We start from the raw sequence: 27,435 nt of genomic DNA, 5'->3' as shown, positions 1-27,435 counted from the left end.
GGGGCATGCTGGTAGCTTAATCAGAATGGGTGCATTTTGATGGTAGGGGCTTATGTCTTTCCTACTCTTTTAGAGAGATGTGAGATCCTTGTTTTGACCTTTACCCTAAAACTGTCCATTGTATGATAGTAGTTTTTGTTCTATTTTGTTTCTTTGTTTTGTTTGATTTTTGGCTTTTCTTTTAAATTTGGTTTTGTTTGGAAGGGGAGGTTGCAAGGGAAGAGGGCAGATGCGAGGAGATGAGGAGATAAGTGGGATTACAATACATGAAGTGAAATCCACCAAGAATCATAATTTTTTTTAAAAAAGGTGTCCAATGTAGTGTTTTACATGTAAATATCTTTGATGCTTTAATAATGTGTCAATAATTTTTCTGGCATAATTTCGTCCTTCTGGCTACATTGCATGACCTCTTATATCATTACTTGTGCAGACTCGGGACTCACTCAACATTGAATAGCCTCAGGATCATAGTGCTACTGCCTTCTCTGGGAGCAACGAAAGAAGACACCCTGGCACATATTTGCTGTGGATACGAGGTTGGATCACTGCTCAAATAAAGAGAATGCTATTTGTATTTTTTGAGCAAGTATGGAATATATATTTTTATCATTAAACTTACCATTTTGTAAACTTTGTAAACTAGGAATAGAACAAATTCTTTTCTGTAGAGCCTGAATATAAGATAGTATAGCACAAAAAATATGGAGAAGAAATTTGGATCTATATTTTGTCAGATGCCAAAGAAATGTGGTACATACAAAAAGAAACAATTGTTGGAGCTATGTATTGACATTCACAGTATGTTACTGTGACTCTGGGGTGATAGTTTCAGTGATTTAATGCCTAATTTGCTCAAATAAAGAGAAGGTACTTTCTCCAGGATAATTATGAGGCTTAAATAAATTTTGCTAAAAAAAAAGTATAAAGAACTCTAAATTTGACTCCATTTGGAATGTTTTGATGCATGTACTTCTCACATACTTGCCTTTCAGCTGTTCCATAGCTTATGTCTCCTCGTCCATGTTGAGCAGGTAAGAAAGAACAGAGGATCCAGGTCCCACAGATTTGTCCAATGCAAGCCTAACACATGTAGCTACAAACATAATTCTTTCAGTGAATCTATGACCTAAAATGATTTAAGACTGAATCAGGTTTTCCTGATGTAGACTAATTGAGAGTTCAAAATCTCAACTGAAGTTAATTTCTGATAATAATTGCTAAATGATTTTTTATAAGCTTTTGGAGGAAAAACATTCCAACATCAGAATTTTTACTGATGGAAATGTGTTTATTTCAAGTACTTTCAACACTAAATCCACCTGGGCCTCTCTCCAAATAATCTGAATGTTAATGTCCACTTGCAGAGAACTGCTGCATTCCTGAATCAATTCTGGATATAACTAACGCCCATTACAAGTGAGCACAGGTTTGGGAGGAACAGGTTTCAGACAAGCCTAGTGGATAAAAGGGGAACTCTTTGAAGATAACAGAGTAACGAACTGCAACCTTAACTTTGCAGCTTCATTTGTTGAAATCCTGCTTTAGGAGGTTTTCAGACGCCACTGGTAAATGCAGATTTCATCTGAGATCTTTAACTCCCTGCTTTTGCCTCAGGAATAAATATACTTGAAGAGTGCCTTGGCTCATTCCTTTTATTTGGTGTAATTATTAGTAATGCACCTTTCTGTTCCCAAGAGGTCCGATTTTGGATAATAAATTATATGGTCATCTCTTCAAAGGTCCCTTGTAGAGCAAAGGTCCATCTTCTTTATATCTTCCTTGTGTTAATCTAAGAAAATTTAGCTTACCTTTCCTACAACAAAGCCTCTGGGACCAACTCTATCTTGCAGTCCTTTAAGTATTTCTATGATGCAATAATTAAGAGCTCACATAAGCTAACTACTAACTCCCTGTGGTTCTTTTAATGGCAAAAGCAAATAAAGTAACTTTTTGGAGCTTCATTTAATTTGGTAACCCCAGAGAGAAGCAAAAGGGACTGGCCTTTCAAGTTTATATTTGCAAAGCAATTTCCAATCATTTAAATTAGGTTTTCTATTTAATAAGTGAAAGCTTTTGTATCCACACTGGACAGCATGTGACTGGAGACAGAGACAGCTGCCACCGTGCTTTCTGGAATATCTTGAAGGCCTTGTACTGGGAGTACTTTGTAGTCTCAGAACTTTATGACTTGAGTCATCTGCCTTTCTGTTGCTGGGGAGAGGGTGTGCAGTGGTTTGGCAAGAGGAACATTGTAACAGCATGAAAACAGTGCCAGGGATGTGTGGAGAGTCACTGAGAAAAACCGGTTTCCCTGATGCAAATATGATGTTGAGACGGTGCCCTTACAGGTTCAGGGACCTAGTTAGGTTTCACTGAACTGATAGCCTGTACTTCCCATTTCACTGAAGTCTAAAGGGTTTAAAAAGAAACTGAGAGTAAAGTTTTCCCATTATGAGGAATTGTCATAAGACTACAATGAATACCTATGGAAACAAATTACACACAAGTCCTGCCTAGTCAGAGTGCCTGATAACTAGTTGGGTACAGTTCCTCAGAAAGAAACAGACATAGCAGGGCTCCTTCCATGGCCCTAGATCTACTTTTTAAGTTTTAACTTTGTGTTCTTTTGCTTAAAGAGCCCCCGCCCATTTTCATATACATTGACTCCAGAAGTCCTGAGTCTTGTTCCACCTGCCTTAAATCATACATTTGAATATCCAGTGTCCCAAAGTGTTCCTAACCAGGAGAGATCAGATCAAGGTCAAGATGACACAGCTGCTATCTGGCTTGGGAAACAGGCCAGGGCCTGCAAATATGTTGGGTCAGGCATGATAGTGAGGGATGGGCCATATTGTGTCTCAAAATTCTACGCAGCTGCTAGTTTCTTCCATCAGACCTTCGCCCACAACAAGGTTGTCTTTTTTTGTTTCTTTGTTTGTTTTCATATCTACAGAAGTGTGGTTTGGGATCTGGCAAGGGTCTTATTTTGTCAGAATCTCTGATTTTGTTGATGCTAAAAGGGTTTAAACACTTCCAGTTCCCTAGGACTCTTCCTGGGAAGTGAAGATACAGTATTGGACAATTCTGTCAGCAGGCAGAATGTTTCTCTTACTTGTTAGATATAATCTGCATAGTGTATATGTGGAAACCAATGGATAATGCTTACCCACATACCTACGCATTTCAACAAAGAAGCCAAAATGGTTCTACACATCTTCCCTTAGTGTTCCATTATGAGCAAAGCTTCTGAATTATCCTGTAAGGAGAAACAAAGCTGAGGAACCCCTACTGACAGAGTTAAAATGCCTGTCATTTCCCATTAAGAGCTGTCATTTATTCACAGTTAATTGGCACCTACTACACACACACACACACACACACACACACACACACACACAGAGAGAGAGAGAGAGAGAGAGAGAGAGAGAGAGAGAGCGCTCAGGTCATTTAGACATTATTACTTTCTTTTGTTCTGAAAACCAAAGTTCATATAGGTGCATGCGTGTAGTCACCCAGGAAAGGATCTCTCTGCTCATGAAGGGCTAATGGAGGCTGAAGGTGAAGGTATTATGTAATTTCAGAGAAGCAGAGCAGAAAGACTTTGGCCATAGCAAACTTTTCATCCACTATTTTACACAGTTTACATCTCATTTCTTATACTCTCTAGCTATATGGTACCTTGGGAGGGCAGCTCTCAATCTTGCTTTCCTCCTTTATAGCTGCACAAATTTCTCAACTCATAAAGGAATGTAAAGATGAAATAAGATTACTCAGACTGAACTCCCTTCCCTTCTGAGTGAAATGAGTACAAAAATTACCCATTTTGACAAGAAATGCTGATCCCCAATATCTGCATGCTCCTTTCCTCACTTCCTTAAGCCGCAGGGAATACTCACCTGCCCAGGGAGACCTTTTCTGGCCTCCCTAAATAAACAGCCACGCCCACACAGAGTTTCCACATTCTTTCCCCCATTTTATGGGTGCATTTATCCCGCTGTGGGTCTGTGATTCTTTTTATATTTCCACAAGCACACACATATCTGCATAGGGCACACCATTACATGAATGAATAAGAAAGAAGGTGTTGATACCAGCCGGACTAGGGTTTGAAATGGGTGTTTGCTTTACACTAGTGAGTATATACAGTTCTCGGGGCTCCTCATTTGTAAAAGAGGAAGAAGAATTATGCTGATTTTTAGGACGGCCAGGATAAATAAGTGGCGTGTGTGTGAGGATTTATAAACATTTGTTGATACTTATAACGAATGATAAGATCTCCTGTGTCTAGTCATAGCTGGGATGCCTTAGGATGGGAGTGGAGGCTGGAAGTTTAGCAAACCTTCAACATTTCATCTCGCGGGAAGGGGGGCGGGCATTAAGGTCATTAAAGGTTTAATAGGTGAAAGGGTGCTAAGAGCATTACCATTTTACAGACATCCAGGCTGAGGGGCTCAAAGGGTTGCCCAATGTCATTCGGTTTCAGGGGCCTGGCTCAACCCAAACCGAAGAGTTGAGCCTTCTATGTTGGTATTTCTCACGGCCTTCCCCAACCTCACACCACAGTGTGGCTGGCAGTTGGGCTCGGTAACCTCAGAAGACCAGGGTATTTTTTGACACCCAGTTCTCTCCCTGGTAGAATAATGGAAAACAAACCCCACAGCTTACAAGTTTGTGCCCTGGACGAAAGGCGAGAAAAATCTCTGCGAAAGGTATGAAGTGCTGTGCAAATAAGAGCTGGAATTGTCAATAGCACTCAGGTCCTTTAGCTTCTAGTCCCAGGAGTCGCTCCTGTCTCCTCCCACTTTGGAGACCGCAGTGTAGGAAGGAGGATTAACCCCGAGGGAGGAGTTCCGCCCCAGCTCCCCAGCCTGCACCAGCACGCCCGGCCTACGCTCCCAGACAGCGCTTGGGTCTCCTCCTGCGCCCAAGCCCCGGCTGCGCTTCCCAGGGCAGGCTCCAGGCTCTGCAAGTCCGACGGGCCTCCAGGATGCAGGCCCCGCACAAGGAGCACCTGTACAAACTGCTGGTGATCGGCGACCTGGGTGTAGGCAAAACCAGCATCATCAAGCGCTATGTACACCAGAACTTCTCCTCGCACTACCGGGCCACCATTGGTGTGGACTTCGCGCTGAAAGTGCTCCACTGGGACCCAGAGACCGTAGTGCGCTTGCAGCTCTGGGACATTGCAGGTGAGCGCTCTGAGCAGCGCGCGCAAAGGGGAGGGGTTGGGGGAGTGGAGAGTGACTTTTCAGCTGATTTCCAGTTCTGGGATCCTGGCGTGCAACCAAGTAGGAGATCCAGATCGCCAGAGTGGTCCACTCTAGGAAACTTTGACTAGTGGCTTGGAAACCTACTTTCAAAGAAAAAGTGTTTTCTTGGTTTTGCTGTTGTTTCTGTTGGATTCTTACCCAACCCTAGCTGCAACTTGAAGTAACTTCGCTCTCACTGGGTGTTCTCCGGCCATGGCTCAAGCTGGTTCTTCCACTTTCCCCTGGGATTCCTGGGTTCAGAGCAGTCAGTCTGTGGCTGGGACCCAGAAGGCTATAGCGCCCTTCTGTTTCCATTCTGGTCCCTTTCTGGACACAAGTAGCCCGGACTCAGTCCAGAGTTTCCCACGTGGCCTTCATTCTGGCCAGTAGAGGGGAAGCCCCTAGGAAACATAAGAGGGAACAGGATTGTTTTAGGTTAACTCTTGTTTGTCCATTCTTGAGTTTCAGGAATTTAGGTTATTCCAAATTTCACTACTATGGTCATCTCTTCAGTCAAGAAAATTTGAGATTGTTGATTTTGTACACATCTAGGACAAACTGTCTCTTCCCATACCACTCCTCTCTTCTCCAACCCTTTATATCTCTGGCTCTCTCTCTATAGTCTGTCTCAGAAAGGAGACTGTGTATGTGTTTTAGGACAAGTGGTTTTTCTGAGACAGGGTCTTACTATCTAACTGTGACTAGCCTGGAATTCCCTATGTAGACCAAGCTGACCTCAAACTCATAGAGATCCACTTACTACTGCCTCCCCAGTGGCAGAGATGGGGGTGAAGAGGGTGGGGGGTTGTGATCATGTTCATGGCATTTGCTTTTTAGATTTCTTGATTTGATCCTGGGTGTATTCTTTGAGAAATCCAAAATCTGGTAAACGTTTTTATGGTGTTTGAAACCAGAATTTGACCAACAGGTATACCAGCTCATAGGCACAGTGAAAATTGAGGAGGCAGTTTTCACTCAAGAATGAGTCCTATTTTTCTGCTTGTAACCTGGGCATGACTAGCCTCTTATTCCAGATGCTTAGCCACCTACCAGATCAGCAGCATCCCTGTTAAGCTGCAAGGCAGTAATGGCTCAGCATCTTCCTGTTCAGAAGTTTTAAATTCCAATGAGATTCTCCATGGTCCACTTCAAATAGCCCTACTTAATCTTTGTTCATGGTTTGGGGCACCAAGAACCCTTTGGTAGGTGCTGGATCTAAAGTAAACAATACTTGTTCAGAAAATATGTTCATTTCAGCTAGTGCATTTGACTGCAAACATTTTGTCATGACTAGAAATGAGAACCAAGGAAGAAGATTCCTGAAAGGACATTTCTGGTCTTGAGACCCAGGGCTTCTGTAACTATGAGCTTTGCCAGGTCTTATGATAAGGCTAGTGTAGACAAGTTCATAGTTTGGAGTCTTTAGCAGATTTAGAGAAACATGAGCTGTTGGAGACTTGAAGATGGCATCAACTAGAGTCTTTTGAAGTTTTCCTCCAACTCTGTGGACTCTGTTGCTGTGTGTTTTAGTGCCTGAGGTGTCTTCTGACTGCACCACAGCCCCCAGGATCTCAGGTTAGAATAGATTACTATTTAAAAGATGGAGCTGTCACTAGTACTAATTTCAAGTCCTAGTAATATTATGTCTCCAGCCTTGTTAAACATCTGTGAGTTTTAGTTTCCTCTTCTAAATGGGAGGATGAGAAAGGTATAATGATTCTGAGCTCAAATTTTAGAATGGGATACCTACTGTGGAATACCTCCTTCTGAATCTTGCTTTATTTCATATGTATTATGTGATTATTGACAAATCCCCCAATCTGTTTTATTTTTCTTATCTATAAACAGGGAGTGTGTTTTATTCCACCAAATGGGAGAAGAATAACCAATAGTTCAAGGTAAAGACAATAATGCCTACTATCCAGGAACTCATTAAGTTACCACTCTCTGAAAAATTACACAGATGAAACAAGAGGAACATGGTATACATGTAGCAATTAAATCCTCATAAGATGCAATCCTATACTCCACCTATATCCTGTCCTCAAATGCCAGTATCATTTTTTAGTCTCACCCATTTTGCAGCAAAAAGCAGGTTAAGTTCCAAGCTTGCTGTCAGAACATTTAGCTCCCAGACTTAGGAATGCTTTCCTAAGCTATAGTTTCAGACCAAAGTTGTGGTGAAAGCTATAATCACAGAAGTCTGTGCAAGTAGAAAGTCTGAAGGATCTGAGATCCATTTGGCAGGCAGAATGGCATTCATCCTTGTGGTAATGCCCAGTTCACTCTTTCTTTGAGAGCCTCAAACTCAAAGGCCCTGAACTACTGAGTTAGAGGCTGAAAGCTTTTTTAGGTAAAAAGCTAGGTAACTGGGGATAGGATGGTTGTAACATAAATGTTTCAAAATATATTGGGTTATACGGTGATGTGAAATCCAACCTCAACTCTTCACTCAGATTCAAGTTAGGTTAGTATGTCTTCTAGTACACTCAAGTAACAGAATGCCATCCTGTTTTTCTTAACTATGCTGTGTATCTATAAAGAAGCAAGTTTTGAGAATGTTCAAATTCTTTTCTTTTAACTTATAAACAAAAACATTATTTTATGTGTATGGATGTTTTATCTGCACATATGTCTGTATACCATGAGTATGCATTGAGCAAAGAAGCCAGAAGAGAGCATTGGATCCTCTGAAACTAGAGTTACAGATAATTTTGAGCTACCAAATGAGTGCTGGGAACTGAACTCAGGTAGGTCCTTTGCAAGTGCAGACAGGGCTCCTAACTGCTGAGCCATTTCTCTAGTCCCTCCTCTTGTTTTGTTTTGTTTTGTTGTTGAGACAGTGTAGTTCAGATTATTCTTGAACTCACTGTGAAGCTAAAGATGATTGAAACTTCTCATCTTCTTATACTTCCCAAATGCTGAGGTTACATAAAATTGCCACCATATTCGGTTTATGCAATATTGGGAATAAAATTAAGGGACTTGTGCATGCTAGGTAATTACTTTGCCCACTGAGATTCATCTTCAACCTTGACACTCTTGATGAGATGGAAAGGACTTACTCTGGCCCAATATGATACTAGCTTATGATAAAGGTTTTTATTTTTTTTCCCCTAGGTAGACTCTTTGCGTTTTATTTGGTTCAATGATATAAGGCCTTATTTGTATTCCCATGATATGTATCTTATAGTCACTTTGAGTAGCCAATCTGAAAGTTTCAAGACATTAGGGGCTTGTGAAACAAGATGATAATTTTCCCCAAACCCCACAGGGAACAGTGTTTGCTCCAGATCTGAGCAAGTACACCACAAGGGAGCATCTGGTCAACTCTGTTCAGATGTTCTTGGTAGAGTCAAAGATGTTATTTTGTCCAAGATGAACCTGTTAACAGTGGACAGGCAGGATTGTGCCTATTCTGTGATTTGAAATTATACTATGTTCTGCAAGTCCACCAGCCTGTGAGTACCTGACAAGCAGTGGGTTCTTGTGGATAAGGCCCTCTTCCTTTTTTGGTTGGTAGATAATCCTAGCCTTCTTCTTTCATTTTTTTCTTTTATTAAAAATAGATTTTCTTCATATGATACATTTTGCTTATCCTTTCCCCTTCCCTACTCCTCCCACTTGTTCCCTACCTTTCCCTTTCTTTAGTTGTTCGGTAATCCTTAATTTCCTCCCATAATTTTTTGGATGTTATTAGATACTAGTATGGAGAAATTGGAAATAAATGAATGAATTTTTTTGAAAACTTTATCATTGCCTCAGATGTGAGTTTATATTCCCCCTTATCTATATACATCAACCAAGAAAAAAACAGAGTTTACACTTGAGACTTCTTTTCTTACTACTCTCCAAACCTGATACCAGCAATTGCCACATTAGCCCACTCAGAGACATGAATAATTCTCCTTGAAGCATCTGATGTACTCTGGGACACAGCTTTAGGAATTAAGACAATTGCAGACCTAGCAGGTACCATCCTTTAAGCACCTATTCTTATGGTTGTCCAAAGACATTCAATTTCCTAGTAAAATAGCTGGCATATGGTAGTGTCACAATTTAAAACATGGCTGTTGACCATGCCCCTCCCCACCTTTCCTAGTAGCTTCTCTCTACTTCCTCTGGTTTAACAGTACAGTGTTTCAGATACATTCTATATGTAGTATGGATTACATATGATGAAAATATAATACTTGATATTGGTCAAGTCATGAAATCTTACTGGAGCTCAGGTGTTCCACCTATAGAATAGCAATTATTTTATTTGTCTATGATATCACATTTGGAAGATGTTCTTTCTTTCAGTCTCCACCAATGTTAATATCATAGCCTCACCTTGCCTGCACTGTAGGTAATACATGATAGTTTTCCCTAACCTTCTTAATTGTGAGTCTTGACATACAAGTTTCATATACTCTGCGTTGTCTATAAGATGAAGGCAACAGAACTTGTATCTGTTAGAGTTGTTATAAGAAATAAATGAGTTAAATCATGAACACTCCTGATACATAATAAACACATTAGTACTTTTATTCTTATTATGATAGTTGCCATTAGTATAAACTACTTTTACATACATTTCCTGCTTGATCTTGATGTAGATAGAGAAGATAGTATCAAAGTCATTTTATACTAATGAAGGTCAAGAATCAAAGAAGCAAGGTACTTGCTCACAGAAGGGCAGAAATAGTATATTTGCCTAACAGAAGCGTGTGTGTGTGTGTGTGTGTGTGTGTGTGTGTGTGTGTGTGTGTGTGTGTGTAAAACTTGACTGAGTCTGCTAGTCATCATAAGACCCAACTCCAAATTCAACAAATGTAATGTAAAACATCATATTTGCAGACAGACTGTTTCTTCACCATAGAGAAGTTTCATTGCAGTCATCTTCTACATGACAGTGACATCTGAGAAGACCCAACTTATGAGAACAGCATTTCCATTTCCATGCAGGACTCAGCTATACTGTCTGTTCTAATTCACTTGGGTCACCATGGTAGGCTGCTTTATAGTTTCCAAACTCTCATGTTGTGAACTAAACTGAAGGAAGGGTTTGGACTGGGCCATTTCCTTAGTATTTATGTCTAAAAATAATTATCTCATGAATTTTATAAGGTTTAAGTGTCTTGGCAAGAGATATAGGTATATAGAAAGGCTAACTTTTGAAAACAAGCATGTCAGGTAAAACAAAAATGAATCCAAGGATGGACCCATTTCTGCAGGAGAATTTGTTGCCTCCTTTCTGTCCTGCATAATTATAGGTTTTCAGATCACTGTGTGGAATGACATATTGTGAGCTTACAGCTAAACAGAGTGTACAGTAAGCAGAAATGGAGAATTTTCAATATTGTGCAGGAAACATAAAAACTGGGGAATGAGCTTAAATATGACTATGAAAGCTGTGATTCTTCATTTATCAAAATCTCCATAATTTGAAGTAAAATGTTACTCATTTGAAGGTCAAGTGGAAAGCTATCTTCTTTGTGATTTTTCAATATATTAAATGGAGTAATAACTTGTTAAAAGTAATTTTATAGTTATATCATCTTGTAAGTACTCATCTAAACCATGCAAGTCCTTTTAGAGACAAGGCAGCTATGATTTGGAAGGGAGTTAGCACTGGATTCTCAGGCCCATAGAACTTATTAATAGTAGAACTAATTCCATGTTTACTATTGGTGCACTCTGGAGAAGTAACCCCCCCCCCTTTTTACGTTAGATGTCTGATGATATCTTAAGCACTGAAGTTCAATGGTCATGGAATTGGATAGGAAAGAGGGATCCGCAGTTCAGTTGCTAACCATACATCTTTTTTCTATAGTTCTAGGGATGGAACTCAGAACCTTGTAAAGGCTATGCAAGGGATATACCATGGAGCTACATCCTCAGGCACTTTAACAACAATTTTAAAATTAAAATGATCCTACTGACTATCCATTGGGATATTTATATTTCAGTCATTTTAACTCCTCGGCATTCCCTGTTTGGTCCAATGTTAATTGTCTCTATTCTTTCTTTGTCTAGTCTTCCTACAGATCTATGTGATCTTTTCTTTTTTTGTTTCCACATATCATAGTCCTTGCTAATATTTGACTCATTTGAAAAGTAACTCCTCCTCTCCGGAAATCCCCCAATTTTTTTTTTTTTTTTTTTGTCAGCTGTAGCTTCTTCCTCCTTCAGTCTCATGTGACTTTTTTTTTTTTTGCTTTTATTGCCCTGTAGTACTTCTCTTACCAAGCCTGGTATAAAAGTTATTTTGGCCGGGCGGTGGTGGCGCACGCCTTTAATCCCAGCACTTGGGAGGCAGAGCCAGGAGGATCTCTGTGAGTTCGAGGCCAGCCTGGGCTACCAAGTGAGTTCCAGGAAAGGCGCAAAGCTACACAGAGAAACCCTGTTTCGAAAAAACCAAAAAAAAAAAAAAAAAAAAAGTTATTTTGTTCTTTTGTAGATATCCTTTGCAAGTTTCAGAAGACTCAGCCATGAGTTTTTTGGTATAAAATTTAATTAGATGATCGTGGTCATCAAAGAAGTAGAGAAAGAGAAAATGCTACTTATGAGGGTGTCCTAGTTATTTTTCCTATTGAAATAAAATATTCCAACAGCAGCAATGTAAGTGAGAAGGGGGGTTCTTCTAGCTCAAAGTCCATTAAGGTAGGGGAGTCAAGAGCAGAAGCCTGAAGCATCATATTCACAGTCAGAAAGCAGAGAATAACAAATGCATGTTAATGCTTAGCTTGCTTTCTCTGTTTTATACAGTCCAGGCAAACACACAGTCAAGCTGGGTCTTCCCATGTCATTTAACATAATCAAGATAATCTCCCACAGGTGTGCCCAGGGGCCCATCTCCCACGTGCATCTAGATTCTGTCATCTCAGTGCACAATCAAGAAAAATCCTAATTATTTTAAGCTATGATCATGAATTTAAGAAGACTGAATTGTTTTAAGTGTTTTGTCATCTTTTTCCTTGATTCTGTAATTTTTGTAGTATGCATTATCCTGATGCATTAGTTAACCTTTGTTCCCTATATTTATATTCAAATTTAACTTTTAATTGGTTTACTACTCTTGCATAAAATTGCTCTCCCAGGAAGAATGATGAACTTTCTTGTTTACTTCCCGAGTCTAATACAGATGAAATATTTATAGTGTAAGGGGGATTCCAAAAATTTCTGTCTAATTCATAGGGGGAAGTTCAAAACAAATTGATTCAAAGCCCTTGCCGAGACAGCTGCTTTCCTCTACAATAAAATGTGTTATTAATAGCTCTATTTACTGAAGGTCAGGCATATTGTAGGCATATGCATCATTATATTTATTGCTCACAATGAGCTTATCTGGACACTATTATTACATGGAGACAAGAAAACTCTGCTTATTTAGGCTATAAAAATGAGAAGCACATAAAACCTTTTGAAAGACATACAGATAAGGAATTCTGCTGAGTTAAGATTTGTGATTTATCTGGCCACAACTCCTATTTTCTGACTAGTCTATGATAATCCTTCCCAATATATGATGAAATGATACAATAGTTTTTAAACTTATAGATTGTTTAAATTGTGCCTATAGGGTAACTAAATTCTTTACAACCATCATCAATGAAAGCTCATGGTTACTGGCTTTAATAGCAACCATCCTCGTATATGACATTTAGGCTGGAATGCTGCAGTACCTGAGAGGCAGAAGTCTCTCATTTGAGAAACATAGCTAAGAATAACTGTGCAGTATCCAAATAATAGCTAATTCCTATGGTGACAGGACAATCTCTCTGTGGATATGTATTTATGTATGTGTTCTAAATTTAAGGAAAATAGAGTAGTATCTAGAGGCTAAGGCAGAAAATCTCACACTCTTCGCTCACCAAATTCTTAGTGTCAAAGTAATTTCTTATTATGCCCTTCAGCCAAAAGAAATACCTAAAAATTCTGTTCCTTAAAAAGTTAACACCAGCTGACTTAATAAGCATATGTTTTGAGGTTAGGGATGTAACTCAATCAGTAGAGTGTTTACTTGGCACACATAAAGCTCTAGGTTTGATCTCCAGCACTATGTACAACCAGGCCTGGTGATGTTGCCTATAATCTCAGCACTCCAGAGGTGGAGGCAGAAGGATCTAAACCTGAAGGTCATCCTGTGCTGTGTAGCAATTTTAAGGCCAGCCTGGACTACGTGAGGCTTTGTTATACACACAAAAAAAAGTATCTTCTAGCAAATAATTATCCATTTGAGAAAAGTAGTATAACTTATAAGAGAGAATTATTATTATTTGATTTTTAAAAACTACAGTTTAGGGATATGTGTGTGCCTTTGGTTATAGAATGATCTCTTAAAAACTTGAGACAGAGTGGCCCCACTACCCTCATTTCCTGTTTACATTGATTCTTTGCATGATTCTTGTTTTCTATGACAGAAATTTTAAAAATTAAACTACCCTAAGTTAATAGTGTCTGATATATCTGCCTGACCACAAATACTACTGTGTTTGCCCCAAGATTTTGAAATATCACATGGGTTTCCTGGGAGCATATTAGAGCATTTTTGGCATGTGTTTGGGGGAATTTGTATTCTAAAGGAGTCTAGAAATCCTTCAGGAATCAAGAATTAGGAATTAAGGGAGTGTTTTTATATGTTATGTATTAAATTGTCTGTAAAGGCTACTTAGAGCTACGATTTTGAATGCCAAGTAATTCAAAGCTTGTTTTCCATTGGATGTATTAAGCTTATTATTTCATGAACATGTTTTAGGTTGACTATTAGTAATTATAGAACAACAAAATTTTTAGTTACAAATTGTTTGTGTTTAATAATTGTAATGAAAGGCATCATAAGATTTTAAAAATTAACATCAGGGAAGGTAGTGTATACCTATGATCTTAGCACTTGGTATGTGAAGCAGGAGGATCACAAACTCAAAGCTAGCTTGGGTTACAGGGTAAAAAAAATTTATGAAGTCATTTTTTTTGCACATTTTGGTTCAGTTAAATATATCACAGATAACTTATTTATTCTTGATGGATAGATTCAAGAAATGTTAACTACCAAGAGAATGAAATTAGACGTGCTGTTTACAGAGGACCTAAAATGATGAGAAGCGCCTGTGTAGTTCTGAATTACACGAAGGTTGAGAACTTTATGAACAGTTTAGTAGGAATAGGCAGTAAAAACACAACATCTAAGATTCTGCTCTATTTGGTCTCCTCCTTTCTGTGCCAGGGCTCCTTCTCACTAATGTAATATTCACTTTGTTATACGAAGTCTCTGTATTGCTAGTTTCATGTGTTATGTAAATCTACTAGGAACACACACTTAGAGCCTCTTAGGGTCTACGTGCTGTGCAGACTTGGGTACTGTGATTGAGTAATTGAATATATGGTTTGAGGAGTCTGCAGTGTCACTGGGGACACACTGTAGAGGCTTGAAGAACATGAAAAATACTACAAACAGGTGTTGAGTTAAATAGCCAAGAGGGTGATATAATGAGTCACTGCTATGGGAACCTACAGAGAGATGAGTGCAAAGGCAAATAGTCATAGTTTCCAGGAAGGTTGGGCTTGGGTTCAACATTGAAGGTTGGGTAGAATTTGGTTAGGAGAAAGATACAGAAGAGGTTATGTTGTAGTGAGAGTAGGTCACCTTAACATGAAGGTTTCAATATTAGATGCAGGATTTAGCAGAGACTAACAAGGCATAGTTTGATTTGCTCTTAACATAACTCTTACATAGACAATCTCCAAATTCCCACAGGGGACCAGAAGGCAAATGGTCATCTTTTTTTTTTTTTTTTCTCGAGACAGGGTTTCTCTGTATAGCTTTGCGCCTTTCCTGGGACTCACTTGGTAGTCCAGGCTGGCCTCGAACTCACAGAGATCCACCTGGCTCTGCCTCCCGAGTGCTGGGATTAAAGGCGTGCGCCACCACCGCCTGGCTTTGGTCATCTTTTAAAAGACTTTCTAAAAATGTATTCCCAGTTTTGGATAACTCAAGCAACTGCTCCCCTTCCCCTAAGAAATGGGAACCAAGCTTCTCCACGGCCTTGGGTCTGTGCTTTTCTATTTGAATAAACCAAAGTATGTTCATGTGCTTTGATGAAAAGTAGAACAAAACAGAAACCACCAGGATGTCCTAAGTAATTCCTTATTGGAGCTATACAACAATGGACCAGTTGCGGTGGTTTATGAGAAAATAAAATTGTATCTTTCACTGATTGCTACATATTTTGGTTAGAAAGAAAGTACTTATTTTATTATAAATAAATATTAATGCAAAACTTACATTTAAAATTTTTTTCTTGAACATGACTATATGAAGGAAGTAGTTGTCTCAGCATATTTCCTACTTAAAATGGAAATTTAGGAGTTTAGTATTGGTTAGTTCAAAAGTGTTCACAAGTGAATCATATATGGAGCTAGTTTATAATTAATATGACTCCTGTATTTCCAAGTGTTCAGAAATTTTCAAATATTCCAATATGTGGATATTTATGATACCGCTTCCTTTCTATTATAATGGTCTGAAGGGAATAATTTAAATTGTTTGAAACCTGATGTGGATCACATCACATATTAGCAGTCTAACTTCTAATTATGTACCTCAGCTCTAGGCTCAAAGCACATGAATCTCTACAAGTGTTGATACTGAGACAGTGCCACAGAGAGTGAATTTGGTAGTAATATACATAAATTAAAAGAGGATAAGTTAAATCTACAGCCCTGACTGCCTCCATCCCTATCCTAGCTGTGGTAAAGCCACGTTTTCTTTGAGGGTCTAGGAGTCATACTTGAATTATCTCTTGCACAATTCCTCTGCTATCTCCATCTCCAGTTGTATCCAGGAAACAAACAGTCCTCACAACTACTATTTTAGTTCAAATAATAATCTCTCACTAGTCATTGCAACACCTTCCTAACTGGTGTCTCCAGCTCTGTCTTCACTCCCACAAACCATTTCTCAATGCAGCACCCTTACTAATCCGTGATTTCTCATCAGCTTGCAATCTTTCAGGATTTTCATGTCTTGCCCAGAATTAAAGACAATATCAATACAATGGCACCAAACTGTTTATCCTCTGGACCTCCTGATCTCTGTTTTATCCCAGTGTACTCTGACCCATGAGCAGTCTTTGGTATCCCACCTAATCCCTTTACTACTTCCCAAAGACTTTCCAGACTGACCTGTGTTTCTTTACCTTTGTGCCAGGAATTCCCTCTGTTTAAACCTACAAAATGTTCATGTAGTTTCTTACTTTACGCTTCTGGTGTTTGATCAAATGATATAGATTTTTCTGGAAGGCTCCTTATCCAAATTTTAAAATTCTGTCCCCACCCTCAGAATACTTTTCTTTCTTTTCCTGCTTTATTTTTTTCCCTCATGATGTTTTTTAAAACCACATAAATAGTATTGTCTCAATTTAACTTACTTCTTTTTAAATTTGCTGTTTACCTCTCACCAGTGGAATGTAACCACCATTGAGTCAAAGAAATTTTTTCTAATTGCTGGAATAATTCCTAGAAAAATCATAAGGATTACAATATTTTGTTTGTTTGTTATTGTTGCATGATGAAATAGATGGTTTATTCCAGTTCAAGTGGAAGGACAGTGCAGAATATACAGACAAGATAGGCATGTTTAAGACTTGGTAAGCTTACACTTGTCTGCTGGGAGGGAGCTAAGGGATTAGGGCTATTAGCTAGCTTTTCTGGCACTGTGACAAACTATCTGAGGGGAAAATACTTAATAAAGTAAAAAAGTTTGTTTTTTATCACCTCATTGCACCTAGGAAACCTAGGAAAGAAAGGTAGGGAAAAGATAACACACACACACACACACACACACACACACACACACACACACATCACTTAAATATGAAACCTCAAAGCCCACCTTCATTGACACACTTCCTCCAACACGGCCACACCTCCTCCAACAAGACCACACCTACTCCACCCCCCCGCCCGCCCCAAACACACATGCAGACATCTTAGTTACTTTTCCATGGCTGTGAAGAGACCATGACCAAGGCAACTCTTATAAAATAAAGCATTTAATTGGAGTCTTGTGTACAGTTTCAGAGACCATGGTGGCGGGAAGAAATGGCACTGGAGAAGTAGCTAAGAGTTCTACATCCTGATCCACGAGCACAGAGAGACTAGTCCTGGCATGGGCTTTTGAAACCTCAAAGTCCACCTCCAGTGACACACACCCTTCAACAAGACCACAACTCCTCTACAAGGCCACACTTGCTAATCCTTCTCAAATAGTGCTACTCCCTCATAACTTAGCATTCAAATTTATGATCCTATGGAGGCCATTCTTATTTAAAACATCACTATATACATGGAGAGAGAGGAAGAGAGAGAGAGGGAAAGAAAGAGAGAGAGAGAGGCCCACAGAAAGTCTTCTTCCAGCCAGGTCTCATCTCTGTTCAGTGTGAAATCATCCTTGGCTATATGAAACCAGTAACTTAATGATCCAGTCTCCTCAGCTGGGGTAAAGCTCAGGCTTTCAGTACTTGAACCCTTTTAGGAGACTCTTACTGCCCAGTCACAACATAGAGTGTCTGCTTCACGCAGCAGATGAACCTTAATGAACTTTAACTATACAGAGTTCAAAGCTGGTCATGGGATGATAGAAATTTGATCATGGTTGTGGATCAATTGGTAGTGTTTCAGGGGTGATTATAAGAGGTTGGTACTAAGTGTAACCTATGCCTAAATGAGGAAAACTAGTGATTAATAGATACCTGTCTGTCACTGGCATATCAGGGAAAAATAGTGAGGAGAGAAGAGATTAAAATCCTTCCACCAGATGAGCACTGAGGCAACTAAAAACAAGAAAACTTTCATAAGATGTTATCTATTGGAGTACATGGGTTTCTCTAAGCCTTCAGAACAAGCTTTCTGTATTGACAGCTTAGTGTTCTTTTCACTACAGCAGGAACTAAATAATTTGATTATTTTTCTTTTAGAGCATTGTGAAATAGCTATATTTACTTTTGATTTTTTATATTGGTTTCCTTCTTTTCACATACTAGCCATATAAGTACAGAGAGTATATTTATGTCCCCTTTAGATCTTATGATTGGACCATAACTCCCCCAAAATACTGTTTATAGTAAATTCATCACAAGGGACAATTCCTTAAGGATGAGAATGGCTACAAAAGTATATAGCTTTCTAGTCTAAAACTTATTGTAACAGATATGAACGTGACCTTGGTAGAATAATGTTGATTTTTCTCCTCCAATGAACACATTATTTATTCACTGGAAATGAGAGTTGACTATGAAGTAAGTATGCCAGCATGTACCAGTGGCTTGTGAATATATGCTGATGGATTGTAGAAAAAATGAAACTTTCAACTCAATTTATTTTCATTATCGCATTCTGTTCTCTCACTGTATCCAAAAGAGGAAGAAATGGCCCTCGAGCTTTACAGCGTCAAAACACGACTAACCTGCTCTCGGAGATTTTTCAGTGCCATGAGAGGGGTTGCAGCATGAATATACACGTGAATAATAGGGAATCACGATGTAGGCTAAGACAACGGTGTGGGGCTGGGGAGATGGTTCAAAGAGTAAGAGAGCTTGCCGTGCAAACATTGGGGCCCGAGTTCAAATCCCTAGTGCTCACATAAAAGCTGCCTAAGACTCTTAGGGAGATGAATTTTCCAATATGATTGGGCCAGACTGCATTTTGAAGGAAGTGAGATGAAGTTGTAAAAGTAGATGGAGACAAAAGACATACAGTATTATGTATAGTGTTAATAAAAATATTTTTCCTTAAATTTGTGTGGATAATGAACAACCAAAATGACAAAGAATAAGGGTAAGAATTACCTTTTGTGGGTAGTTCATAATAAAACTGGAGTTATAAGACTTGGGCATATGTTAATGTCACCTAGAGGGTGTTTAAAAGTGGAGACTTCTAGGCTCCACACTAAATACTTCTCTAAAGAGTGTAGGACAGGCCAGGTGGTGGTGGCGGAGCATGCCTTTAATCTCACATGAGGGAGGCAGAGCCAGGTGGATCTCTGTGAGTTCGAGGCCAGCCTGGTCTACAGAGTGAGCTCGAGGAAAAGCGCCAAAGCTACGCAGAGAAACCCTGTCTCAAAAAACAAAATGCCAAAAACCAACCAAACAAAAACAGAGTATAGGACAGGAATAGGTATTCTATAGATACTTCAGATTTCTTAAAAATGCTACCACATTGAAATTGTTGGAAGACTTGTATTGGTACAGTTAAACTCACACTTACTTATATTTATATCTTGGTAGCAAGAAAGTGATAAGGGACAGTAAAAGACCTACCAAGGATCCAGGTGATGGTCTACGTGGCTCTGCTGAGCAGTGGCGATTTTGATGGATAGGGGGTGGCAGAGTTAAGAGCCACTTCAGAAACGGAATTTGGGGTGGGTAATAGAGACTCTGTGGATGGGAAAATAAAGTGTGTTGGAAGATAGCCTGACAGTTCGTTGTGGTGGTTGTGTAAGTGACACCATGAATCAGATGGGCGAACAGGGGTGGTGGGAGGGGGACAACTATGCACCTGCTGGGTCAATTGCTTGTCTCCTTTCTCTGGTAAAATACCTGATCGAAGCGACTTAAGGATGCGTTCATTTGCATCCACTTCCATGACATAGAGTTCAGCTTGGCACACGTGGTGGCAGGAGCAGGAGGTGGCTGGTCACATTGCAGTCCCACTCAGGAATCAAAAACAGTAAATACCAGGATTCAGCTCACTTTCTCCTTTATAGAGAAGGACCCTAGCTCTTGTTATGGTGCTGTCCTCAGTTAATTTTTGTTGTTGTTGTTTCACCTCAACCTCATCCAGATAATCCTTCATAGGCAAGCCTAGATACTTGTATGGTGGGCAATTCCAGTTCCTGTGAACTTAATCATATTGGCTCTTACAGCTGCCAGATTGCCAGAAACAGTAACAAATGTAGTTTGTAGTAAAGAGTAAGAAAACTGAGACCCATTATGGTGAACAGACTAATCTGGGTCACAAACTGGTGGGTTAGGGTCAGTTGGCTAAAAGCATCTGCTAAGTTTGGGTGAGTCTCTGTACTTTCTCAATTCAGCCCTCCTCATCTGGATATTGTCTATAAGAATATGGAGACCAATGCCGGGCGGTGGTGGCGCACGCCTTTAATCCCAGCACTCGGGAGGCAGAGCCAGGCGGATCTCTGTGAGTTCGAGGCCAGCCTGGGCTACCAAGTGAGCTCCAGGAAAGGCGTAAAGCTATGCAGAGAAACCCTGTCTCGAAAATCAAAAAAAAAAAAAAAAAAAAAAAAAAAAAAAGAGAATATGGAGACCATTTTGTGCAGATGGAACGCACCCAGCAGACAAAAGTAGACTAAGCACTCAGCAGTCACAATTTCTTTACTATGTTAAAAACCTAATAGAAATATGATACAAAGCTCTAAAAACAGTTTTGGATCAGAATTTAAGACAAAACACTATTACAGGTACTTAAGAAGAGACAAAAAAAAAGTGAACAAAATCCTATTACCTCTAACTTGTCTACTAGTGATTGCTGGAGGCAGGGACTAATAAAGGGCATATTTTTATTTTATGAGCCCAAACCTTTATTTACATTGAATCACAAAAGTAGGTACACATCACTTTTCTTAGAAAGAATAAAATACTGAAAATGCAATGTATTTAGGGAAATGCATGCTAACATAACCTCAAAAAATACTTTAGATTAATTTTGAACACAAGATGATGTAATGGTGAAATTCAATATGAAGTAATGAATGTTTTGTAGATTATAACCTTCTATACTTCTGTATAGGTTTTATGCCTGTTTAGGAGACTCACTGCTTGGCTGTTCCTAGTGAGAACATCTAGGGTACTAATAGTTAGCTTTAGCTGTCAACTTGAAAGAAGCCTAGAGTCACCTGGCAAGAGGGAACTTCAATTGTAAATTGATGTAGGAGGGCCTAGCCTACTGTGGGCAGTACTGCCTGATCTGCAGGCAAGTAGGCCCAGACTTTAAAAATGCTAGCAGATTCAGAACCTTAAAGCAAGCTGGTAAGCAGCATTTCTCAGTGATCTCTGCTCCAGTTACTGACTCCAGATTCCTGCCTTGCCTCCCTTCCTTGATTTCCTTTGAAGATGAATCTAAAACCAAATAAACCCTTTTCATCTGGTTGATTTGGTTAGTATTTTATCACAGCAACAGGAAACAAACAAGAACACTCATTATTAAGTAAAAATACCATTAAATACACATTATGGTTGTGACATTTGTATATATTTTTACCTGAGCTTGTGACACCAAGGTAAGTATTTCAGGCTGTTAAAAAACAGAGCCAAGGTTTGACTAAATCTTAGAAAAGAGAGCAGCTGGGGGACCTTAACGATCAGCCCTATCTAGATTCAGAGAGAAACATTTGTTTAAAGTTATCTTGGTTTGTTTAAGACCACTAGTGATAAAATTAAGGCCTGTGTCTTTTGACTCCTTAAAGAAATGTGTTTACAATTTCACATCCCTCAAAGCATGGAGTAGAATCATGAGCCATATCCATATTATGATGGAGTGTGTGTGTTCAGAGGGTATAAGGAAAGTGTTGTTCCACCTGGTGAAGTAGGCTTTCAGTAGAAAAGCCAAGTATGACTCTCCTTGTTTAAGAAACTTCTCATGTCCAGAAGCCCTACGTATGAGTGGCACAGAGTTAAGTAGCTGTCCAGTAAATGTGTGTTGAGTGAGTGGTGTTATGCAGAGATGGGTTTTGAATTGTAGTCTTTGTTTTGTTTTAAAGTAAATTTGCTTAGGATAGATGTGACAAGTTTCTGTTCTACCTACAAGTAGGCACTCGCTGAGGCTCACATGATTCTCATTTTTAACAAGAAGTAGCAGAGAGGGTTGTCAGCTGACAGAGGAAGGCTAAGATGTGAGAGCCAGAACTGCTCCGGTCTGCCTGTGACCCCTTCGTGGAATGTCAAAAATACAGACTTTCCCAGTGGGTTGGCCCAATGACCTCCACATACAAAGATCTTTTCTGTCTAGAAAAGTCGCCTTCTACTTCTTTCTGATCCATTCACTCACACACTTTCTTACACTCATTGTCCTTTTAAAATGCCAGTCAGGGTAAGATACCGTATGGTGCTTTTTGCACATTATGAATATAATCTTCGTCCATATGTTAAAATGTAAAATCTTCATTCTTGGGAGCCATGTATTTTGCAAACCCCTGGACAAGTAGATTGTTGAATAACCCATGACTGCCCTTCATCTGGTTAGATCTCTAGAGAGATCATAAGACATCCTTAACAAGCCTAGAGGCCCTCAGAGTTCTGAATGATCACAGAAGGCTTTTTTCCCTTTTGTTCTGAAATGTCATACCCCACCCTGAACAGTATCAAAGGAGATCATTATTTGTATCATGCATTAAAAAAGAAAAAAAAGAGAGGTCATTTGGGGAAAAGGGAAGTTCATCCGAGGGTTGTGTGTCATATGAAAAATGTTTTACCCTTCTTCTTCATTGACTGAATGACTATGAAAACAGCTTCAAATTTCTCTGTGGTGCAACCAATGTAAGAACTATCAGACTGTCAAGTGCAGATCCTGATGAAATGCTGTTCTCCAGCACACATTCATGAGCAAGTGCTCAGAGACTAAGGCAAGAGCCGTCGAGTTCCATCCGTTCCCATGACGTGTTTAGGAAAGCATCCTTTCTTTAATCCTAGTGTGAAAACAATCTACAAAACATTCATTACTTCGAATTAAAATTTGCTAGCACAAATTCTTGTGTTCTAAATTTATCTAAAGTATTTTTGAGGTTGTGTTGACATTCATTTTCCTAAATACATTGTATTTCAAATATTTTATTCTATCTAAGAAAACAGATGCATACCTATTTTTGTTCTGGTTTATATAATTTTACGATCCATTGTAAATAAAGGTTTGGGGCTTATAAAATAAAAATCCATCCATCGTTAGTCACTGCCTACAGAAATCACTAGTGGACATAATTAAAGGTAATAGGATTTTTCTCACTTTTTGTCTCTGCTGAAGTACCTATAATAGTGTTTTGCCTTAAATTCTGAACACTGTTTATAGAACTTATATCATATTTCTATTATGTTTTAAGCATAATAAAGAAATTTTGACTGTTGAGTGCTTAGTCTATGTTAATACACTCCATCTGCACAAAACTGTTCTTCTAAGTCTTAGAGACACTTTCCAGATGAGGAGGGCTTAATTGAGAAAGCATAAGAAACTTGCCAGTACTCATTAGAAAGATTTTCAGAGCAAAACTGATTCTGGCCAACTGCAACTAATTCCCAAACCAATCTATTCTTTAAAAGAAAATGATTTTCTTCAATACCAGGCTCATTTCTTTGTCTAATGGGTTGCAGACTCCTTAATGGAGAGACTGTTTGGTTCACTGTTATATTGTGAGGACACAGACCAGAGCCTGGCACAGATTCTAAAGATCCCCAGCAAGTATCTGTAAAATTGGATTGAGTTGGCTCTTTCTGGAACATAAATCTGGAGTCAAGTTAGCTCAAGAGTGTGGTTTAGAAGCTGAAAGTACTTGATGTTGGTGGATAACATGGCTTTGGAATCAGGCAGCTGAGGTTTGAATTCTGACTCTGCAAACTCACCATCTGTTTTAATTGTGCAAACTACACAGATGTTCCAATTCTCAATTTTCTCATTTTCAACTAGGGATAGTGGTTGAGAACATAGTCCTGTGGTAGAGTTGCTTACCTAACACTCCTAATATAGATTTGATCCTAATCTCCATAACATGAATAATGATAAGAAACTAAACAGTGAAGATAATAATTATACTTTCATGGTCATTTGTATAAATTATATTTTTGATGGGAAGTAAACATATAGAGTATACTAACTAGTTTTATTACCTTTGATAGAAATAGATTTTGGATGTTTCCTTATAATACTACATACTTTAATTGTTAATCCGTCTTTCCACTAAAATATAAACTCCCAAGAACACAGATTTTTAACATCATTGCATGTCAAGTGTTCAGAGCACTATAGCTCAGTACAATGACCTGTGTTGATTCAAATATTCTGTATTGTCATCATATAATGTAACAGCCACTAAATATAGTGGTTATTTAAAAAATTTGCTCTCTGTAAGAATTTAAAAAATGAGTACATAAAGCTGGTTGGTGGTGGCGCATGCCTTTAATCCCAGCACTCGGGAGGCAGAGGCAGGTGGATCTCTGTGAGTTTGAGGTCAACCTGGTCTACAGAGCAAGATCCAGGAAAGGTGCAAAGCTACACAGAGAAACTCTGTCTCAAAAAACAAACAAACAACAACAACAACAAAAGAACAAAAAATGAGTACATAAAGTAATGGACTTTATTATTGATTTTAGCTGAATATTGTTTTTAATCCATCAGTTGACCTATTTCTTTTCTATTGGTGAGTTGAGTCTGTTTGCATTTCAGGTTGTTGCTGAGAGGGATTTGATATTCTCATGCTTTTCTTTGGCTGTTGGTTCTTCCTCCCGTCTGTTCATTTTGGGGTTTTCTGCTTTACTGTGTTGTACATGATTGATCCCTGACCAATTCTCATCTTTTATCTATTCCTAAAACAAATTGTATTATTTCCTGTGTGCTCACTGATGAATCTGTTTCTTCTTTCACTATGTAGTTTCCCTTTTTAACCTTGTTTGCGTTGTTGGCCTGATTGTCTTAAGTAACTTAATTTGTTCTTATCTTGAAATGGTTTTTAATTGTCTGTCAGTTTTAAGAGATGACTTTCTTGTGCATAGCAATTTTTTTTTTTTTTTTTGCTTTGGGGGTTTAAAACAAAGCATTTCATGCTTACACGGCTTTTCTTTTTAATAACTCAACCTATATTGTAAAACACTTGCAAGTAAAAGACGGTATGCAATGAGATTAGTAAGACCCAAAGTCTCAATGAACATATTAGAATAATATTAGAATAGCAATTCTGAAGTGATGAAGCTTCACACTGGGTCTGAAGGTTGCTGATGTGAGAGCTGATGTTATTCTGATATATTTGTCTATGTAATGAGTTGACATGTTTAACTTTCAGCTTTCAATGTTCTTTTGGGTTTTGTTTTTTTGGTAATTTTGACATTTCAGCAGGTATATTGTGGTGAATTCTTCTCTAGTCATATCTATTTGAAGGTTCTAAATGCCTCTTACGTTTAAATATCTCTCCAGGTATGGGAAAATTTCTCTTATAATTTAATATATTTTCTATTTCTCTAGGCTTCACCAGATCCATTTTGTACCTCATGGATTCTTAGATTCTGTATCTTGAACACATCCAATAGTTCTTGGGCGTTTTGATCATGTTCATTAATTTCATATTTACATAAGTGAATTTGTTATTTTCCCAGCTTTGTCCTTTGTTCCTGAATAGAATCTTCTGCTTGGGATTCTCTGTTGAACATACTTCTCACTGTTCTTTATTTGATTGATTTTGTTCTTTAATTTCTAAAATTTCTATTTGGTTCTCTTTTTGGAGTTTCAGTATCCTTTCTGAAATTGTTCTCCAAGTATTTGATATTTGAATTTCTTCTCCAAGTTACTGTTTTATCTACTTTAGTATCTTTGCTGTCCAGGTTCCAATTTCCTTACTTCATTCATATGCTTTCTTCAGTTTTCATTGTAGTCTCTAATCTTTTTTTTTTTTTTTTAACACAGGACTCTGAGCTCTTTCTCTAGCATTTTTTGAATCTCATTATCTTTGGTTTCTTTGAAGAGTTGGGAGATTGTGGAAATGTCAGAGTGGATTGTTTCATACATTTGTACTTCACACTTCTGTTAAATTAGAGGTATTCTCAGCTTTTATTTTTTTCCTATTTTTTCTATTGTTTTTATTTTTATTTTTATGTTTGTTCCCTGGTGATCTGTCTTTACTTAGGTTTATGTTCTAGAATGTTGTTTAGAGGGGAAACCAACCACAGCCTCAGATTTAATAGTATTCTCAATCTTAATGTTCAGAAGAAGATAATTTGTTCTCTTGCTTAAGTTCTGACAGAGTTCAGAGACAGGGCTTCTCGGGTACTTGCTAAAAGACTATATTTTGTAATGCCTTTAGAGGTAAGGGTATCAATATTTAAGAGTGAGGTGAAGAGAGAGTGTGGAAGAGGGAAAGATAGAATAATAAGAAGGAAAATATATGAAATATAATTATGAGAATTACCAGAGAAAATATTTTAGAGTAGGTATAGAGAAAGGAAGGACAGTTATAAAAGCTTTAAAAAAAAAACCCTGAGATCCAGATTAAAACAATTAATTTATAAAAGTGTAAATAATGATGATGATGATGATAATAGCTCTTCAGTGAAATAGAAGAAGGCATTATGAGTACTAGTTGGGAAGATATAGTTTCTTCTTCACCTTGTATTGTCTTTTGAACCAGTCTTCATAGGTGGGTAGGGGAGATTTATAGTGTCAAAAATTCAAACAAGGTACATCAGTTTGTCCTTGCAAGTGAGAAAAAAAATGTGTAGCTGAAGTCCACTTTCTGCCAAATTTCCAGTCTGTGACACCTGCTGTCCCTTTACAACTTTGTCTCTGGTGATTTGAAGATCATTCATTTTGTCAGAACTTTCTGTGATTGAGATTGTGAAAGAGTTTGGGAGACCTGCCCCTTGTTTACCTTTTATGGAGTCTATCTGAATACCATACCAAGTCTCATAGCTTATCTAGGCAGTGGCAGGAGTATAGGTTGAGGACTCTTGAAAAGTTTCAACTTCAGGTTCACACTCCTGATGCTCTCTTCAGCCTGTTCTGCTTGAAGCTTTGTTGTACCCATCAGGACACTGTACTAAGTTCCACTCTCAAGGTCCTTTGAGCTTTAGTTCATTCAGGCCAAGGGCAGGAGTGGGTGTGAGAGTGCTGAGCTCCTCTCAGCTTTACACACCTCTGCCACACTTCCTCCACCTCCGCAGCTGGCTGTACTCTGGCCACCTTTCCCTGAAATATATGTCCACCCTCTAGTTTCTAAAATCAAGACTGTCTCTCTCTACCTCTTACATTGTTGTTTGCCTGTGAACCCTCTTCCCAGGTAGCTACAGTTGAATTTGCCAGGGTACATACAGACAGTGTGGCTTGGCTGGAATGTTGTCTGCTTTGTGGGCAAAAAAATCTACCAAAGTATATTTCTGTTTTCCATAGCTCTTTCTCTTACAGGAATAGGATCTATTGCTTTTTATAGTAA

At 38.6% G+C, this 27,435-nt stretch overlaps 1 protein-coding gene across 1 annotated transcript in view; it reads left to right on the top strand.

Annotated features, from left to right (window-relative positions):
• Positions 1-4,845: 4,845 nt before the first annotated feature.
• The window catches only part of Rab38 (RAB38, member RAS oncogene family), a 64,489-nt gene continuing 41,899 nt past the window's right edge, over positions 4,846-27,435 (top strand). The window contains exon 1 of the mRNA XM_028894970.2: positions 4,846-5,192. Coding sequence (XP_028750803.1) covers positions 4,991-5,192 — 202 coding nt within the window. The 5' untranslated portion in view covers positions 4,846-4,990. The remainder of the gene's footprint in view (positions 5,193-27,435) is intronic.

This window comes from Peromyscus leucopus, chromosome 1 (genome assembly GCF_004664715.2).
Source record: "Peromyscus leucopus breed LL Stock chromosome 1, UCI_PerLeu_2.1, whole genome shotgun sequence".
In the NCBI taxonomy this organism is placed as follows: domain Eukaryota; kingdom Metazoa; phylum Chordata; class Mammalia; order Rodentia; family Cricetidae; genus Peromyscus; species Peromyscus leucopus.
The sequence above is the reverse complement of the archived record's forward strand: the minus strand, read 5'-3'. Positions and strand labels throughout refer to the sequence as shown.